The sequence below is a fragment of the Rhinopithecus bieti genome, unplaced genomic scaffold (genome assembly GCF_001698545.2).
Source record: "Rhinopithecus bieti isolate Rb0 unplaced genomic scaffold, ASM169854v2 scaffold_51734, whole genome shotgun sequence".
NCBI lineage: Eukaryota > Metazoa > Chordata > Mammalia > Primates > Cercopithecidae > Rhinopithecus > Rhinopithecus bieti.
The window spans coordinates 854,492-874,029 of record NW_016820683.1 but is presented as its reverse complement, the minus strand read 5'-3'; the positions used below and the strand labels follow the sequence as shown (position 1 = coordinate 874,029).

At 37.3% G+C, this 19,538-nt stretch overlaps 1 protein-coding gene across 4 annotated transcripts in view; it reads left to right on the top strand.

The window, feature by feature from the left end:
- The window catches only part of ENTHD1 (ENTH domain containing 1), a 154,162-nt gene that overhangs the window by 6,584 nt on the left and 128,040 nt on the right, over window positions 1–19,538 (top strand). For 3 of the 4 annotated variants that reach the window (XM_017859861.1, XM_017859863.1, XM_017859865.1), the window contains exon 2: window positions 515–1,018. In XM_017859861.1, coding sequence (XP_017715350.1) covers window positions 670–1,018 — 349 coding nt within the window. In that variant the 5' untranslated portion in view covers window positions 515–669. The remainder of the gene's footprint in view (window positions 1–514; window positions 1,019–19,538) is intronic. The other variant, XM_017859862.1, reaches the window with a different exon arrangement.

The window sequence follows — 19,538 nt, the reverse complement described above, 5'->3', positions numbered from 1 at the left end:
AAAAAAAAAAAAAAAAAAAAAAAAAAAAAAAAAATGGCAAGGCACACACCTTGGGAGGCTAAGACCAGAGAATTGCATGAACCTAGGAGTTTGAGGCTGCAGTGAGCTATGATTGCACCACTGTACTTCGGGAAACAGGGCAATACCCTGTCTCTGGAAAAAAAAAAAAAAAGAAATGTCAGAGTGCAAGTTCTGTTTTTTAAAATGTTGACTTGTCTACTGTCCATGTAATGCTTTGTAGCCATTATATTTCTGGCCAAAGAGGTTGAATGATATTTTCTGCAGGAACTTCCATGACTAGAAAGACAACCTATATTTCTTTAAATAATATAGGTCAATTTCTCATGAGGGATTTTCCCGTACTTATCCTACGAATAGTTATATGGTACCCTCGATTCTGGCTGCTGTAAGTGAGGGGCTGATTTGGAAACAAAACCTAGATTTGCAGACTGATTTAGTCTTCTATAGACTTAAAAAAAAGTTTAATTTTAATTTTTTTGTGCTTTCCTTGCAGGAAATTGATACTTTATCAATGTAGAGATTAATTATTTGTATTTGGGAGCAGCAGAACTGGGGACCAATTACCTGTCAAGAGTTTTATAAACCAGTGACATAAACTGTTATTCCATTGCTTTCATCCTCCATCTCACCTTGGAACTTGTATTACTTATGGCGTTCAGGAGACAAGTGAAAAACTTTGTGAAAAATTACTCAGATGCTGAAATAAAAGTCAGGGAAGCAACTTCTAATGACCCTTGGGGTCCCTCTAGTTCTCTGATGCTAGATATCAGTGACTTGACTTTCAACACAATTTCTCTCTCAGAGATTATGAATATGCTATGGCACAGACTCAATGACCATGGGAAGAACTGGCGCCACGTGTATAAATCCCTTACCCTAATGGATTATCTCATCAAGAATGGATCAAAGAAAGTTGTTCAGCATTGCAGAGAGGGGTTCTGTAACCTTCAAACACTAAAAGATTTTCAGCACATAGATGAAGCTGGAAAAGACCAAGGTAATGGTTAAAGAAGTTTATATAAGCTGGGTGTCGTAGTGTGCACCTGCAATCCTGGTGCTTGGGAGGCTGAGATGGGAGGATCGCATGAGCCCAGGCGTTTGATGCTGTAATGAGGAAAGATTGCACCTGTGAATAGCCACTGTACTCCAGCCTGGGCAACATAGCGAGACCCGGATCTCTAAAGTTTAAAACAAAAGTTTATAGCATGTGCCAATAAAGATTAGGAGGTTTGGGGGATCATTTTATATCAGGAGGTGGGGAAGAGTTGTACTTAAATGTACTAGCTATTTTTCCTCTGGGACAGTTATAGTTTCCAATTTAATCCTCTGTATTGAGTCTTCAGTGCCTTAGAGAACAATACTTTTTTCGAAAGGAAAAAAAAGGTGAACACACTTAGGTTTCTGATAAAATGATACCTCATAGAAAATGAATAAAGTGAATAAAACAGGAGGCATGGCAATTTGGTGTAATAATGTCACTGTAATTCAAATTATAATTAAACTGGAATTTAGTCATAAATTAAGGAAATATTTCCACAGGCTGGAATCTTCAAGGACTATCTAGATGGAAGCAGTTCAATGAATACAAAAATTTAGATCATAAAATAATTCTTTCGGGGGCGGAAGAGGAGATGCAGTAGGGAAAGGATAGGATCCTGAGATGATTCAGTAGTGCCTGATATTCTACAGTGGCAAAAGGCTCAGCGCTTCCTCTCCTGCTACTGTAAAATTTTAATTTGTGTTTAAAGTGAATAGTCTTATGAATCATGAGAAGGGATAAAATTCAGAGCATTCTCTCTGGGAAGCATGCATTTTAAAAATAGACCTTTTTTTAAGGGCAGTTTTAGGTTTACAGAAAAATTATGCAGAAAGTTACGCAGAGTTCCCACTTACCCTTCCCCATTCAGACACAATTTCTCCTAATAACATCTTGCATTAGTGTGGTCCATTTGTTACAATTTATAACCAAATGCTGATACATTATTGTTAACGAAAGTTCATATCTTACATTAGGATTTACTCTTTGTGTTCCACAGTTCTATGGGTTTTGAAAAATGCATGGTGTCATGTGTCCACCATTCCACTATCATACAGAGTACATATGTCCTGTGCTCCACCTTTTCATCCTTTTCCTCTCCCCTTGAATCCCTGGCAACCACTGGTCTTTTTATCATCTCTATAGTTTTGCCTTTTCAGATGTCATAGAGTTGGAATCTTAAAGTATGTAGCTTTTTCAGACTGGTTTCTTTCACTTGGCAATATGCATTTAAGATTCCTCCATGTCCTTTCATAGCTTGAGAGTTTAGTTTTTTTCTTCTCTTTTTTTTTTTTTAACTTTATTGAGATATAATTCACATGCCATACAATTCACCCATTTAAGGTGTACAGTTATGTGGATTTTGGTATATCACAGTATAATTTTTCAAAATTGTAACTATAACATAAAATTTGCCTTTGTAAGTATACGATTCAGTTGCATTAATTACATTCACAATGTTGTGCAGCCATCACCACTCTTGGTAAAACTCTTTCATCACCCCAAACAGAAATCCCATAACCATTAAGCAATAGCTCCCCAATCCCATTCCACCAAGGCCCTATCTGTCTCTCTAAATTTTCCTGTTCTAGGTATCTCATGTAAGTGGAATCATACAGTATTTGTTCTTTTGTGTCTGACTTATTTCAGTTACTATAATGTCCTCAGGGTGGTCATGTTGTAGGAGGTATCAGAACTTTATTCCTTTTATGTCTGAATAATATTCTATTGTATGTACATTACACATTTTAAAAATTTACTCATCTGTTGATAGACGCTTGGGTTGTTTCTTTTACCTATTGTTGAATAGTGTTCCACTGAACATGGGAGTGTAAGTATCAATTCAAGTTCTGGCTTTCAGTTTATTTGGGTGTATACTTAGGAGTGGAATTGTTGGATCATATGATAATTCAGTGTTTAGCTTTTTGAGGAGCTGCTAAATTTTTCCATAGTGGCTGTATCCATTTTACATCTCCACTGGCAGTTAAAAAATGTCCCAGGTTTTCTGTATTCTTGCCAACACTTGTTATTATCCTTTTTTGTTGTTGTTGATTATAGCTATCCTACTGGTTGTGAAGTGGTATTTCATTGTGGTTTTGATTTACATTTCCCTAAAGACTAATGATGTTGAACATTTTTTCATGTCATTGTTGGCAATTTGTATGTCTTCTCTGGTGTAACGTCTATTCAAATCCTTTGCCCATTATTAACTTTTTAAAACAACTTTTTGAGTATTAAAAGTTCTTTATATATTCTGGATACAAGACCCTTATCATAGAGGTGATATGCAAGTATCTTCTCTGATTCTGTAGATTCCTTTAATTTTGTTGGAGGTGTCTGTTGATGCACACAATTTTTAAAGTTTGAAGTGCAATGTATCTATTTTTTCCCTTGGTTACTTGTGCTTTAGGGGTCATATATAAGAAACTATGGGCTCCATTGTCTAATCCAAGATCATGAAGATTCATACCTATCTTTTCTAAGATATTTATAGTTTTAGCTTGTACATTCAGGTCCTGGGTCCTTTTCGAATTAATTTGTGTATATGCTGTGAAGTTTAACTTCATTCTTTTTCATGAAGATGCCCTGCTACCATTTATCAAAAAGACCTTTTTTTCCCTATTGAGTTATATTGGCATCCTCGCAAAAATCAACCAACCAAATAAGATGTATGGACTTATTTCTGTACTCCCAGTTGTTTCATTGATCTATATGTCAGGCCTTATGCCAGTACCATACTGTTTTGATTACAGTAGCTTTGTAGTAAGTTTTGAAATTAAGGAGTGTGAGTTCTCCAACATTGTTCTTTTATAAGCTTTTTTTTATTTTTCTATTCTCAGTCTCTTGCATTTTCATTTGAAGTTTAACATCAGCTTATGAATTTCTGTTAAAAAGATGTCTAGGGCCAGGTGTGGTGACTCATACCTATATTCCCAGCATTTTGGGAGGTGGAGGCAGGCAGATCACTTGAGGCCAGGAGGTCAAGACCAGCCTGGCCAACATGGTGAAACCGCATCTTTACTAAAAGTGCCAAAACATTAGCCAGGTATGGTGGCACACACTTGTAATCCCAGCTACCCGGGAGGCTGAGGCATGAGAATTGCTTGAACCTAGGAGGTGAAAGTTGCAATGAGCCAAGATCACACCACTGCACTCCAGCCTAGGCAACAGAGTGAGACCCTGTCTCAGGGGAAAAAAAAAAAAGATGGCTAGAATTTGGCTGGAATTTTGATGGGCTTTCATTGAATCTGTAGATCAATTTGGGGTATATTGTCATTTTAACAATACTAATTTCTCCAATCTTTGTACACAGGATGTCATTCTTTTTATTTAGATATTTTTTCACTTCTTTCAACAGTGCTGTGTAGGTTTTGGTGTACAAGTCTTGCATTTCTTAAGGTTTTTTCATTTTAAAGATTATTTTCCAGTTAATTTCAGAAGGTCTTGCATTTCTGAGTTATTTCTAAGCATTTTAGTCTTTTTAAAGCTCTGGTAAATGGAATTGTCTTTTTTGTTTGTTTGTTTGTTTGTTTGTTTGAGGCGGAGTCTCGCTCTGTTGCCCAGGCTGGAGTGCGGTGGCACCATCTTGGCTTACTGCAAGCTCCGCCTCCCGGGTTCACACCATTCTCCTGCCTCAGCTTCCAGAGTAGCTGGGACTCAGGCTGGAATTGTCTTCTTAATTTCATTTTCAGATTGTTCATGGCTGGTGTATAGAAATACACCTAATTAATTGATTTTTGTATGTTAATCTGTCTACTAGATCCCGTCGTGTACAAATAGTTTCACTTCTTCCTCTCCAATCTAGATTCCTTGGCTAGAAAGAAGTGTTGAGAGCAGACATCCCGTCTGGTTCCTGCTCTTTGAAGGAAAGCTTTCTGTCATCAAGTATGTTAGCTATGGGTTTTTTCATAGATGTTCTTTATCAGGGTAAGGAAGTTCTCTTCTATTCCTAGTTGTTGAGTGTTTTTATCATGAAAAAAAGTTGTCTTTTTATACATTTGTACCTTTTATATGTGTAAGATAAGGTATACATGGATGTGTTTAAGTTGACTATCATAAAGATCTTTCAGATTCCCTAACAGTTGATCTTAGCACCAAAGCAAGTACAAGTACACTATGCTAGACTTTATGAATACTCTTGATGATTTATTACCACGAAGAGAGCAAGAAAAATGCAAGTTAGAACTGAAATGTCAACAGAAGCACAGTGCATTCATTTGTTGATTATGGAAGGTACATTAGCAATTGATTGATAACATTGTACACATTATTCACTAATACAAATTAATGAAAAAGGTTCCATTAGGGGAAAATACTATCTTTTACGTATTTCTCTTTGTGTATTTTTTCTTTGAGATGGAGTCTTACTCTGTCACCCAGGCTGGAGTGCAGTGGTGCTATCTCGGCTCACTGCAACCTCTGCCCCCAGGTTCAAGTGATTCTCCTGCCTCAGCCTCCCGAGTAGCTGGGACTACAGGCACCTGCTACCATGCCCTGCTAATTTTTGTATTTTTAGTAGAGACAGGGTTTCACCATCTTGGGCAGGCTGGTCTTGAGCTCCTGACCTAGTGATTCACCCGCCTCAGCCCCCCAAAGTGCTGGGATTACAGGTGTGAGCCACCGTGCCCAGCCCTCTTTGTGTGTTTTCTAATGAATGTGATATACTAGAAGAGTAGCTCTTGCCATAATTTCACTCATACTTAAATAAATGTGCATTCATTGAGGATATATACTTGCATAACAATTTGTTACTGCTGGGTATACAGTCAAAATAGTTTGCAAACCACTGGCTCTCAGGATAAAGTCAGGCCCCTTAACATGTTTCCAATCTACTTTTCTGCTCTTACTTCCCTAGTCTTCAGTGTAGCACATTGCATTAACAGTCATTCCTAATATATTGTTTCCTTACACATTTCTGTGCTTATACTTAAGATTTGTCTTTCCCCTTGAAATATTCTTTTATCGCTGTCCATGTTTTGAACTCCTATTTAGTCTCCAAATCCTAGCTCAGAATCCTTTTTCCCTCTATCCCCAACTACTCTTTCCCTCATTGGGCAGAATTAATTGCTGCAGTACTTTATTCATAATATCAAAGCAGTGCTTTTTATGGTATATTTTATTGATTTTATATGTCTCATTTTAACTAGATTGTAAGGGCATGTACCATATGTTAATCATCCTTTCACCGTCAGGCCTGCACAGAGTAGACAGTAAATTTTTATCAAATGGAAGTCAAGAAAGAAAACTGCTAGATAAAATGATTTTGTTGACTTGGAGAAGAAAGAAGGCAGTGTCAAGTCTGTACTGAGAAGTGAATGAAAGAGAAATTATTTGGTCCAAGTAATCTGTATCTGGAGCCTGCCCTAGTTACAGGTTATCAAGAAAGATGAAGACAAAAGAAGATATTATAGAAAAAAAAGGCTTTCTTGGCTCTCTTATTTGGTCTTTACACTTGCTGTTCCCTTTGCGTGGAATGCTGTTTTCCAGAAACCTGCATGGCTTTCTCAGAAAGTCTTATTAGAGGCCTTCTAATTCTACCCTAGTTATAAAAACAGCCCGGCCTCCTCGTTGCACTGACATGCCCTGGCCACCTTCTGTTTCATTTTTCCCCGTAGTGCTTCCCATCTGACACAGTGTATATTCTATTTTAGGATGTGTTTATTGTCTATCCCTATTAAAGTGTGAATTTCACGAAGGCAGGGACATTTTACCTTTTCTGTCCGCTTTGTCCATGCCCCATCTCCAGTATCTTCAGCAGTGCCTGTCACATGGTACATGCTCAGTAATTAATAATAGTTATACTAGTAGGAAAAACATTGGGAAAACAAATCAGAAAATTGGGAAACATCAGAGAATAGTAAGTGACTTTTTCAAATCATTTCTCAACACATTTTTCTTTAATCTCTAGATAACTTTTCAGGCGATATATCTCTGAATTTAAGCAGTGAGTCTAATTGTTAATCTGAAAAACTTAATTCATGATTTTCCATGTGTTTCCAGACTTTGGTGACATTCTGTATTGTACTTACTGTAGTCCTAAAAGAATCACCAGTTGGATACATTGCTTTAAAGTTAAAGGTACTTCACAGGAAACAGTGTCTAGGCTATAGAAGGACATATTGAGCATATTGTTTGAAAATGTAACTAACGTAGTGTTTAAAAATAAATTTATTCTATATTTGCTAACTTTTGGGCTCTCTTATTAGCAAGCATGTTTACTACACTTTGTAACAAGTGGTATTCTCAACACTTGGCATGCATGAATTCATTTAATCTTCACAACAGCCCTTTGAGATGGGAAATGTTGTTGGCTCCTTTTTGCTGATGAGGAAACCAAGGTGCAAAGAGGTTGAATAACTCTTCACACAGCTAGTTAGTGGTAGAGTCAAGACTGCAATCTAAGCATTTTGGCTCCAGAATACATGTTCTCAACAACTACAGTATATTGTTGAATGAAAGAATTAAGGATGCTATCCTCATCCTGATCATTCTGTTCACTCCTTTACTCCATCCTGTCAGCATGTGTCATGTTTCCAGCTATGGCCAAACATTTAACCAATTACATACAGCAGGATGGAAGGGGCTGAGACTGAACTAATTCTGATCACTATCCTGGGACAAGAATCCAGAAATTTAGCCTTTTATTAAAAGTTTTTTAAAATATACTTTGATTTTAGAGCAGTTTCAGATTCACAGCAAGATTGAGAGGAAAATACTGTGTTCCCAAATACCTTCTTCCCCTGTACATGCATAGCCTCACCCATCATAAACATCCTCAACCAAAGTGGTACATTTGCTACCATCGATGAATATACAGTTACATATCATTTTCACCCAAAGTCCATAGCTTACTTTAAGGTGTACTCTTGGTGTTGTACATTTTATAGGTTTGGACAAATGTACAATTACATGTACTCATCATTATAATATCACGCAGAGTAGTTTCACTCCCCAAAAAATTTTCTGTGCTCTGCCTGTTTTTTCCTCCCTCCTTCAGCCCCTGCAACCATTGATCTTTTTACTATGTCCATAATTTTTCCTTTTCCAAAATGTCATTTAGTTGGAATCATTCAACATGTACCCTTTCAAGTAGGCTTCTGTCACTGGGCTGGAGTGCAGTGGCATTATCAGTGGTCACTGAAGCCTTGAACTCCTGGGCTTAAGCGACCCTCTCAGAGGAGAATCAGTTTCCAGAGTAGCTGGGACTGTAGGTGCACACCACCACGCCCAGCTCATTTTAAAACTTTTTGTGGAGACAGAGTCTCACTACATTGCCCAGGCTGGTCTTGAATTTGTGGCCTCAAGCAATCCTCCTACCTTGGCTTCCCGAAGTGTTGGTATTATAGGCATGAGCCATTGCGCCCAGCCTCATTTCCTTTTAGCACTTAATAGTAGCCCATTGTAGGGATGAATCACAGTATATTTATCCATTCAGCTACTGAATGTCACCTTGATTGCTTCCAAGTTTTGGCAATTACAAATAAACAACTGTATGAAGTTTTTTATGTGGACAATAATTTTCAACTCCTTTGAGTAATTACCAAGGAACCTGATGTACTCAATCGTATGGCAAGAGTGTTTCGTTTTATAAGAAACTGCCAAATTGTCTTTTAAAGTGGCAGCCCCATTTTGCATTCCCACCAGCAATAATGAGAGTTCCTAATGCTTTAAGTCTTTACCAGCATTTGGTGTTGTCAGTGTTCTGAATTTTGGTCATCCTAATAGGTATGTATATAGTATCTCTTATTGTTATTTTAGTGTGCATGTCCTTAATGACGTATGATGTGGAGGATCTTTCATATGCTTACTTGCCATATGTATATGTGTTTTTTGTTTGTTTGTTTGTTTGTTTTTGAGACGGAGTCTCGCTCTGTCGCCCAGGCTGGAGTGCAGTGGCCGGATCTCAGCTCACTGCAAGCTTTGCCTCCCGGGTTTACGCCATTCTCCTGCCTCAGCCTCCCGAGTAGCTAGGACTACAGGCGCCCGCCACTTCGCCCGGCTAGTTTTTTTTTTTTTTTTAGTAGAGACGGGGTTTCACCGTGTTAGCCAGGATGGTCTCGATCTCCTGACCTCGTGATCCGCCCATCTCGGCCTCCCAAAGTGCTGGGATTACAGGCTTGAGCCACCGTGCCCGGCCTTGTTTGTTTGTTTTTTGAGATGGAGTCTCACTCTGTTGCCCAGGCTGGAGTGCAGTGGTGTGATCTTGGCTTACTGCAAGCTCTGCCTCCCAGGTTCATGCCATTCTCCTGCCTCAGCTTCCCAAGTAGCTGGGACTACAGGCACCCTACACCCAGCTAATTTTTTTGTACTTTTTAGTAGAGATGAGGTTTCACTGTCTTAGCCAGGATGGTCTTGATCACCTGACCTCGTGTTCCACCTGTCTTGGCCTCCCAAAGTGCTGGGATTACAGGTGTGAGCCACTGCGCCCAGGCTGTATATCTTCTTTAATGAGGTGTATGTTAAGGTTTTAGGCCCATTCTTAAGTCAGGTTGTTTGTTTTTATTGTTGAGTTTTAAGAATTCTGTGTATATTTCAGATAACACTCCTTCGTCTCATTTTTTTTTTTTTTGCAAATATTTTCTCCCAGTCTGTGTCTCATCTTTTCATTTTCTTGCCCATGTCTTTTGCATATCAGAAAGTTTAATTTTAATGAATAACACTGTACTGCCTCATGGGTAGTGCTAGTACCTTAATAAAATAATTCTGATTTCTTCTTCCCATCCCTTGTATCATTGCTGTTACTTATTTTGCTTATACATAAGCATATGTGTAAGCATGTATAATCAAATACATTGCTGCTATTATTGTTTTATTAATAAATCATAAGAAAGTTTTTATTTTCACTTATTTCTTTTCTGATGCAGTTCATTTCTTTATGCAGATCTGAGTTTCTGAACTTTATCATTTTCCGTTTCTCTAAAGAATTTCTTTGAACATTTTTTGCAAGGTAGGTTACCGGCAACAAATTCCCTCAATTTTTGTTTGACTAAAAAAGTCTTTTTTTCTCCTTCACTTTCTTAGTTTTGGTTTCTGAGAAGTTGAATGTAATTCTTATCTTTGTTCCTCTATATGTAAGGTGTTTTTTTCCTCTGGTTTCTTTCAGGAGTATTTTTTTTTTTGAAAAAAATATTTCCATTTATCCTGCTTAATGTTCTCTGAGCTTCCTTGATCTGTGGTTAGTGTATAACATTAATTTGGGGAAATTATCAGTGACTGTTGTTTCAAATATTTCTCCTGTTCCTTTGTCTCTCTCCTTTGTTAATTTCCATTACACATATGTTACACCTTTTATAGTTGTCCCGTAGTTCTCGGATGTTCTGTTCTTGTTATTTATTGTTGTTGTCATTCAGCTTTTCTCATCGCTTTTCAGTTTTAGTGGTTTCTATTGAGATGTCCTCCAGCTCAAAGATTCTTTCCTCAACTGTGTCCAGTCTCCCAGAAAGCCTGCCAAAGGCATTCATTTCTGTTACAATATTTTTGATCACTAGCATTTCTTTTTGATTCTTTCTTAGAATTTCTCTGTGCTTACATTGCTTATCTATGCTGCGTGCTGTCCACATTATCCATTAGAGCCCTTACATCTTAATCATACTTATTTTAAATTCCTAGTCTAATAATTCTAATATATCGGCCCTATCTGCACCTAGTTTTGTTGCTTGTTCTATCTCCTCAAACTGCGATTTTTGCCTTTTAGTATGTCTTGTAATTTTTTCTTGATAGCTGGGCATGAGGTACAGAAGAGGATCTCAGGTAAATAAGCCTTTAGTGATGTCGCAGTAAGTTAGGCTTACTGATCTTCCAGATCAGTTAGGCTCTGATAACACCCCATCAGGTTAGGCTTTGGTTAATTAGCCTCTCCTAAGGGCAGAACTTGTTAAGAACAGAATGCTCTGGAAAATTCTGAATGGTTCCTTTTCCCTCCCCTGCTAGAAGCACCAGGGGATTTTTCTCCAGTATTTACTGCGAGAACTTGGTCCAGCTCCTTGAGGTAAAACAATAGTGGGGGAGGCCTGAATACTTCCCCTGGAGGTTTTATCTCTCAGTTATAGTTCACGCTTCCTGGCCTCAGCACTTTTTTCCTTGGAGGTTTCTGCTCCAGCAAACCACGATTCTCTGTACTGTATTCGCCTGTCAGTCTCAATGTGGGGCTCAGTGGTTTGCCCTGTGACTGCACCTCTCTGATGGGTCCAAGAAGAGTTGTTGATTTTTCTGTATGTTCAGGTTTTTACTTGTTAGAATAGAGTGGCAACTCCAACTTTTTACATTTTGGATCAGAAGTCAGGATAATCCTTTTTTATCCGTTTCTAAGTTATTTAGGTCAAGGATGGTACAAGAAGCATACACCATGTACTCTTTATGGTGACTTTAAACATCCTTCATTAAGTCTAACTAATTTGAAGGTCTTGAGTAAACAGCTAGAAACAGTTGGCAAGGCTGGGTCAGTCTCTTTTATCTTGGGTTAATGCCCATTACAATTTAGGCTCAACCTCACAAGAGTAGGCACCGTAGTTGCCACAGGTGATTCCAGGTTCCCAGGTGATCGTCCTGAATCTCATTAACATTTGCAGGCAGTCTAACGTTCTCTCTTTTATGCCTACAGTGTCTGTATGCCTCTGTCACAGTCCATTTATGTACACGTCTTTATCCCTTGCAAAACTCTGAATTTTTCAAGGGCGAGAACAGTGTTCCTAGCACTTAGTACCTTGCCTTGGGGTAGGATCACTCAATACATACTTGATGAATGAATGATTAATACTTTGATATTTTTATTCCTTTAGCAAATTTAAAGCAATTGACTTTTTTTAGAAAGATAAAAAATAGAAATGTCAGAGTTGACTGATACAAAAATTTCTCTTTCTTCACTACAAATTACGTTTTAAAATAGTTTTATGCTAACTACTTTATTGAAATATAATTTACATATTATGAAATACATAAATCTTAAGTGTACAGTTGGATGGATTTTGATGGGTGGAAACATCACGCATAGCACAATAAAGAACATTTTCATCACCTCATCCAGTTCCTTCATCCCTGCTTTCCCTACTCTCCAGAAGCAACTAGTTTTTGAATTTCTTTAACTGTATAGATTTCTTGCATTTGTTCTTAAAATTTATGTAAATGGAAGCATATCGTATGTGTTCTTCAGTTTCTGGCTTCTCTAAACATAATGTTTCTGAGAGTAATCCATATTGTTGTGTATATCAGAATATCATTTCTTTTTATTGCTGAGTTGTATTCCATTGTATGTGCATACCACAGTTTATCCATCTATTGTTGATGGATAATATTTGGGATGCTTATAGCTTTAAGTTATTGTGAATAAAACTCTTATGAACATTCTTGTGCGATATGCATTCGGTTCTCTTTGGTATATCCTGAGGAGTGGAATTTCCGGGTTGTAGAAACCATAAAATATGACTAGAAACTAAAGTTTTCTTAAGTGATTTCACTATTAATATATGAGAATTTGTTGTTCACATCCTTATCAACACTTAGGAATGTTATTATTTTGCATTTAGCCATTTTGATGGGAGAATAATGTTCTTTCAATTTGGTTTTAATTTGCATCTCCCTGAAAAGTTGTTAAGTGCCTTTTCATATGATTTTTGCCCATGAGGACATCTTTTGCCTGTTCAAGTATTGTCTGCTCAAATATTTTGCCTATTTTTAACATTTTATCTTTTTATTATTGATTTCTAGGAATTTTAATATATTTTGGATATGAGTTCTTTGTCAGATAGACATATTATAGATATTTTCTGCCATCCTACAAGCTACAAAAATTCTGTAGCTTGTCTTTTCCATGTTCTAATATTGTCTTAGGATGAGTAGAAGTTTGTCATTTTGGATATGAGGGCAATCTGGCTAGCTAGGCAGGAGTCCTTTTTCTCCCTCACCACTCTATGTGTGTCTCTCCTGAAGTTGGATTCTTGGTCAAAGAGGATAGAAGAGGATTTTTCTTTGGTCGAGGTTATAGGAGTAGCTGCACTCCCTTTTTAGGACCTCCAAACAAGCTCTCAAGATCTATTTGGAGGAGAACATGGGGTAAAAAAAGTTTTAAGTTGGTAATTTTGATGAAGTTCAATCTATGGTTTTCTTTTATGGTGATATAGTTTGGCTGTGTCCCCACCCAAATCTCATCTTGAATTCCCACATCTTGTGGGAGGGACTCCGTGGGAGGAATTGAATCATGGGGGCAGGTCTTTTCTGTGCTGTTCTCATGATAGTGAATAAGTCTCATAAGATCTGGTGTTTTTGTAAGGGGGAGTTTCCCTGCACAAGCTCTCTCTCTTTGCCTGCCTCCATCCACATAAGATGTGACTTGCTCCTCTTCGCCTTCTGCCATGATTGTGAGGCCTCCCTAGCCCTGTGGAACTGTATGTCCATTAAACCTCTTTGTTTTGTAAATTGCCGAGTCTTGGGTATGTCTTGATCAGCAGCCTGAAAGTGGACTAATACATATGGTTAATGCCTTTTTTACCTTGTCCAAGAAACTTGCCTATCCCAAGGAATATGTTCTCCTATGTTTTCTTCTAGATATTTTATAGTTTTAACTAGGTGTGTGATCCATCAAGAATTAGCTTTTGTGTATATTGTGAGAGATAGAGTTCATTCTTATCTGTATAGTATCCAATTGCTTGAGAATTATTAGATTTTAAATAGAGTATTTCCATATGCATGATCTTGTTTGATCTCCTTAAAACATCTTATGAAAAGACAAGAGCAGGTATTTTCTCTCTTACAGAGACTTGGAGGCAAAGCTCAGAGATATTAAGTTATTTAGGTAAGGTTGCATATCCAATTTACAGCTGAACACAATTAGAACTCATCTAAATAATATATCCTGATATTTAGTCATATGCTATTAGTATACTAAACAGCCTCTCCTAGTTAACTCTTAAAAATATCCTAATGGGGTTTCACTGAACTACTAGAGTGAACTTAATTAAAATTATCTGAAAAATATCTTAATCAAATATGAAAGTTTTAAAATATCATCAAATTATTTACAGAAATTACAGTATTCTTTTAAAACCAATTCAGATTCTAGGAATTATGTGGATTATAGATTTGTGTGTTTTTTATTCTCAATCAGCTAAGTCATGAAAGTGCAATTAATTTTATTTAAATAGACTTTCATATACATATACACATACATTTAAATTAAAGGTATAGTTTTAAAAAGAGGGCCACATTTTAAAGAAACAGATTTCAATGTTGTTATTAAAAGTTATGTTAGGCTGAGTGTGGTGGCTCACTCCTGTAATCCCAGCACTGTGGGACGATTTCCTGAGGTCAGGAGCTCAAGACCAGCCTGGGTAACATAGTGAGACCCTGTCTCTACATTAAAAAAAAAAAAAGAAAAGAAAAAGAAAGAAAATAAAATTAGCTAGGCATGGCAATAGGGGGCTGAAGTGGGAAGAGAGCTTGAGCCCAAGAGTTTGAGGTTGTAGTAAGCTGTGATTGTGCCACTGCGCTCTACCCTGTCTCTAAAAAAAAAAAAAAAAAAAAAAAGTGTACTAGAAATAGCATTCATTGGTGACATTCCTGTCATTTTAGCTTTTCATTTTCATGATCAGTCACCTAATTTAAGAATGAGGTGCTTCACATTTATACTAATGGCTGATTTCTGTATAGGCTGCCTTTCCCATTGTATCCTCCAATAGTCACAGATGTGCTCATACCAGTCGCCCACCTATTTGCTCACTAGATTTTGAATATCTTGGACTAAGAACAAAGCCTTTAAGCCATAGTTGAGATATAAATTAAAATATGAAAGGCAAATACTCTGGGAGACATAGTACATTTATTTATATTTACACTAGGCTGTAAATTATAAAGATTTTGTTGGGGTGGAGGGAGGTTGCTTTTTGAGTTTAGATTCTCATAGAAAGCGAGAAAACATCAAGTATTTGGCCCTTGAAAAGGTTTAGACAAAGCGGGAACCCTAGGAGTAGGAGGAAAAAGCAATGTCTGAAGTCTTCCTTTTCAAGGCAACTATGATGAATTGAATAAAGATATCTGGAAAAAATACACTCAAGAAAATAAAATAGAAAATATTTTAAAATTACACTAGATGTTGATTAGCCATGTCAAGGCTATAAAGTCAAATAACTAAAATTTGGGGGCATTAATACATTTACAGAAGGGACTGGATTTGGGGTGTATGAGGCAGACAGTTCCTAGTAGTATGATGCAGGGGCCAAGCACTGTAGGAAACAATCTAGCTTAAAAGTGGATCAGACTTAATTTTCAGACTAGTGTCAGACATTGAGAGTCAGAATTCTCTAATCGGAGAACCCACCTAATATATGATGGTGGATTAGATTAATAATGTAATTTGGATGCGCTCATTGTTGGGGGGGTTAACTAACACAGGCTTCTGAGTTCATTTATAGCTTAAGTGAGCAAATGTAATTTCATGTAACAAATATTTTTGATGAATGCATAGTTTCCTTTAACAAACATATATTATAGGCTTTAGGTCATCATAAGCCTTGTTGTTAGAAGTTATAGCATTGTGAGTTTAAACCAAAAACTTTTATTTAAAATAGTTGACTATTTAGCCTTTTCAACAAATGACATCCTATTGGTGATCATGATAGCAAGAAGCAAAGCATGAATTCTTTTAAGCTTAAATGTGACCTTTACCCAGCTGGCTAGTCTTCCCATGGAGCTCTTTATTTATTGTACTCACATGGACGACAAAGCACAGTAAACAAAAAAGGGAAAGCAACCAGTTTAGCCCTTTCAGTGCTGCATCAACAGAATTATTATCTCTTAAGGTTCTCATCAAATGAAATAGCTTGTAAGTATATACTAAGGTCAGTCAAAGAAATTAAAGCCAACCTCCACTTTCTAGTTTATTAGCTTTATGACTTCAGGAAAGTTACTTCATCACCCTAAACCTTACTTTTCTCTTAGGTAAAATTTACCTTAACTCTGAGGGTGGTTGTGAGGATTAGAGATATGTCTGAGAGTTAGTCACGTAGTAGGTTACCCATCAATATTAGTTAATACTATCAGCTCTTGATAGATTTTAACTTTTATTATTTTCATTTCCTAGAACAGATATTCATGTTCAAATAAAGCTCCATTCAGATACTCACTAGGAAATTCCATATTTATTTGTTTATTTATTTTAGAAGACAGGATCTCACTCCATTGCTCCGGTCAGAGTGTAATGGTGTGATCACAGCTCACTGCAGCCTCCAACTCCTGGGGTCAAGTTTTCTCCTGCCTCAGCCTCCTGAGTAGTGGGGACTACAAGTGTTTGCCACCATGACTAGCTAATTTTCTTTCTTTCTTTTTAACGTAGAGAAGGGATCTCTGTATGTTGCCCAGGCTGGTCTCAAACTCCTGGCCTCAAGTGATCCTCCCACCTTGGCCTCCCAAAATGTTGGAATTACAGATATGAGCCAGTAGAAAAGGTGGTCTTTTCTACTGTCCTGTAAAGTGGTCACCCTCTGCTTGTCCCTAGCACCTTGTCCATATATACATTGTAGCCCTGTCATACTGCCATAATTATTGATTCACACGTTGGCCTCCCTCACTAGGTTTGGAGGGCTGAGGATACTTTATTTGTATCTCAGTTTCTTCTCCTTCTGTGGTGGAGGTGGGAAATCAGCATTTGCTGACAATGGCTGATGGGCCGACTGAATGGCAAGTATGCTATTATAAACCCAAAGAAGGAATTTGTAGCTTTAGTATTGTCTCTTTATCCTAAATATTCTTCTATTTTTCTAAGTGTTTCTGGTATAGATTTATTTTTACTTATCTTACTTGGTCTTTGGAGATCTTTTTGACGTGAAAATTTATGTCTTTTCTGTAAAATTCTCAGCTCTTGTCTCTGAATATTATGTTTTTTCTGTTACCTCAATTTTCTTTTGAAACTTTCTCTAGATGAATATTGGGGCCTATAATCTGTTCTTTATGACTTTTAATAAATCTTTTTAATCTTATTGCCTCTCTGTGCTGTATTTTGAGAGAATTCCTTAGTACCGTTCTCCTGTTGGCTGGACACGGTGGTTCATGCCTATAATCCCAGCACTTTGGAAGGTCAAGGCAGGTTGATCACTTGAGGCCAGGAGTTGGAGACCAGCCTGGCCGACATGGCAAAAATACTAAACGTTCAAAAATTAGCCAGGCCTGGCGGTGTCTGCCTGTAATCCCAGCCACTCGGGAGGCTGAGGCATGAGAATTACTTGAACCCAGGAGGCGGAGGTTGCAGTGAGCTGAGATTGTGCCACTGCACTCCAGCCTAGGTGACAGATTGAGACATTGAGACTCTGTCTCAAAAATAAATAAATAAATAAATAAATAAAGTACTGTTTTCCAATTACCAAATCTGTCTTCAGCTGTTCTAGTCTGGTTTTATCTTGGATGCTGAGTTTTTTAAAAAAATCTTAATGACTGCAGTTTTCATTTCTAGGATTTTTAATTGATTCTTTTCATAGCCATCTGTTCTTGTTTCATATCTGCCTTTGTTTTGTTTTATACTTTTATATTTCTTGTTATGAGTCATGTATTAATCTCTTTATTTAAAATCTTTGTTAGAGCGTTTTCAAATCATAGAATATATATTCTATAGAAGATCCTATAGAAACACTGATTTCATTTGGTGTGGATTTATATTGTGATTGCTGATTTTTTTTTTTCTTTTTTACAATTTTAACTTTTATTTTAGATTCAGGGGGTACATGTGCAGGTTTATTACCTGGATACACTGCGTGATGCTGAGGTCCAGAGTACAATTGATCCCCTCACCCATGTACTAAACATAGTACTCAATAATTCGTTTTTCAATTCTTACTTCTCTTCTCTCTTTCCACTTCCAGTAGTCCTGTTTCTGGTGTTGCCATCTTTATGTCTATGGGTACCCAATATTTAGCTCCCATTATAAGTGAGAACACGCAGTATTTGGTTTTCTGTTCTTGAATGAATTTGCTTAGGATAATGGCCTCCAGCTGCATCCATGTTGCTGCAAAGGACATGATTTCATTCTTTTTTATGGCTGCATAGTATTTCGTGGTATATGTACCACACTTTCTTTATTCAATCCACCATTGATGGGCACCTAGATTGATTCCACATCTTTGCTATTGTGAATATTGCTACAGTGAACATACAAGTGCATGTGTATTTTTGGCAGAATGATTTATTTTCTTTTGGATATGTACCTAGTAATGGGATTGCTGGGTTGAAACCACTTCTCAGTTCTTTGAGGAATCTCCAGACTGCTTTCCACCATGGCTAAACGAATTTACATTCCCACCAGTAGTATACAAGTGTTCCCTTTTCTCCACAGCCTCACCAGCATCTGTTGTTTTTTTGGTTTTTTGATAATAGCCATTCTGACTGGTGTGAGATGGTATCTCATTGTGGTTTTGCTTTGTATTTCTCTGATGATTAGTGACATGGAGCATTTTTCCTGTGTTTTTTGGCCAGTTGTATGTCTTTTGAGAAGTGTCTGTTCATGTCTTTTGTCCATTTTTTAGTTGGGTTGTTTTTTGCTTGTTGAATTGTTTAAGTTCCTTGTAGATTCTGAATATCAGACCTTTGTCAGATGCATAGTTTGTGAATATTTTCTCCCATTCTATAGGCTGTCTATTTACACTGATAGTTTCTTTTGTTGTGCAGAAGCTCGTTAGTTGTATCGGTGCCACTTGTCAATTTTTGGTTTTTATTGAAGTTGCTTTTGAGGACTTAGTCATAAATTCTTTCCCAAGTTCAATGTTCAGAACGATGTTTTCTAGGTTTTCTTCTGAGATTCTTATAATTTGAGGTCTTACATAGATTGCTGATTTCATTGGCTGACTTTCTTAGCATTAGATTTAAAAAATATGTATTTTAGAATTTTAGTTTTTAGACTATTTTGAGTGGGAGGTTTTTTTCCCACAACCACTCATGTTCATTTTTTTCCTTTTTTTTTAAATAAAATAAAGGTTTTCCAGTTCCCTTTACCCAGGTCTTCTAGACTCCCTCCTGTACAGGCCTTATAAAGGTGGCTTGGGGCACATGCCCTGTGATAATACTAGAATGTTCTAGACCCAGGAGCTGAGCAAGCAGGTGGCTTAGTTTAGTTCCAAGTATTAAGACTGCTTATGTGTCCTCCTGCTTTTAGATCCACAGCTACAAATAAGTTATATCCCAGGAAGCAGTTGATGGCTATTTTTTTTCTTCTCCTTTTCTTCCCAGCCTTCTCTCACAAACACTGCCCCCTCAACATTAAAGAGTGAGGCCAGCTGTGATTTCCTAACACCTGAGGAGCTGAACTCTGGGCTGGCAGATCAAGAGCCCAGCAGCCCTTGGCTTCAGCCTTGCTCACTGCTTTGTCATTTCTCTTATATTTCTGCTTCGTGGGGTTTTATCTTGTTTTGAGACTGGCAGTGTCTATTACTGCTGTGTATTTGGAACAGAACAGGGGGATACTTTGAAGCATGAACTCACTGTGCCAACTTGACTGGAGGGAATTTTT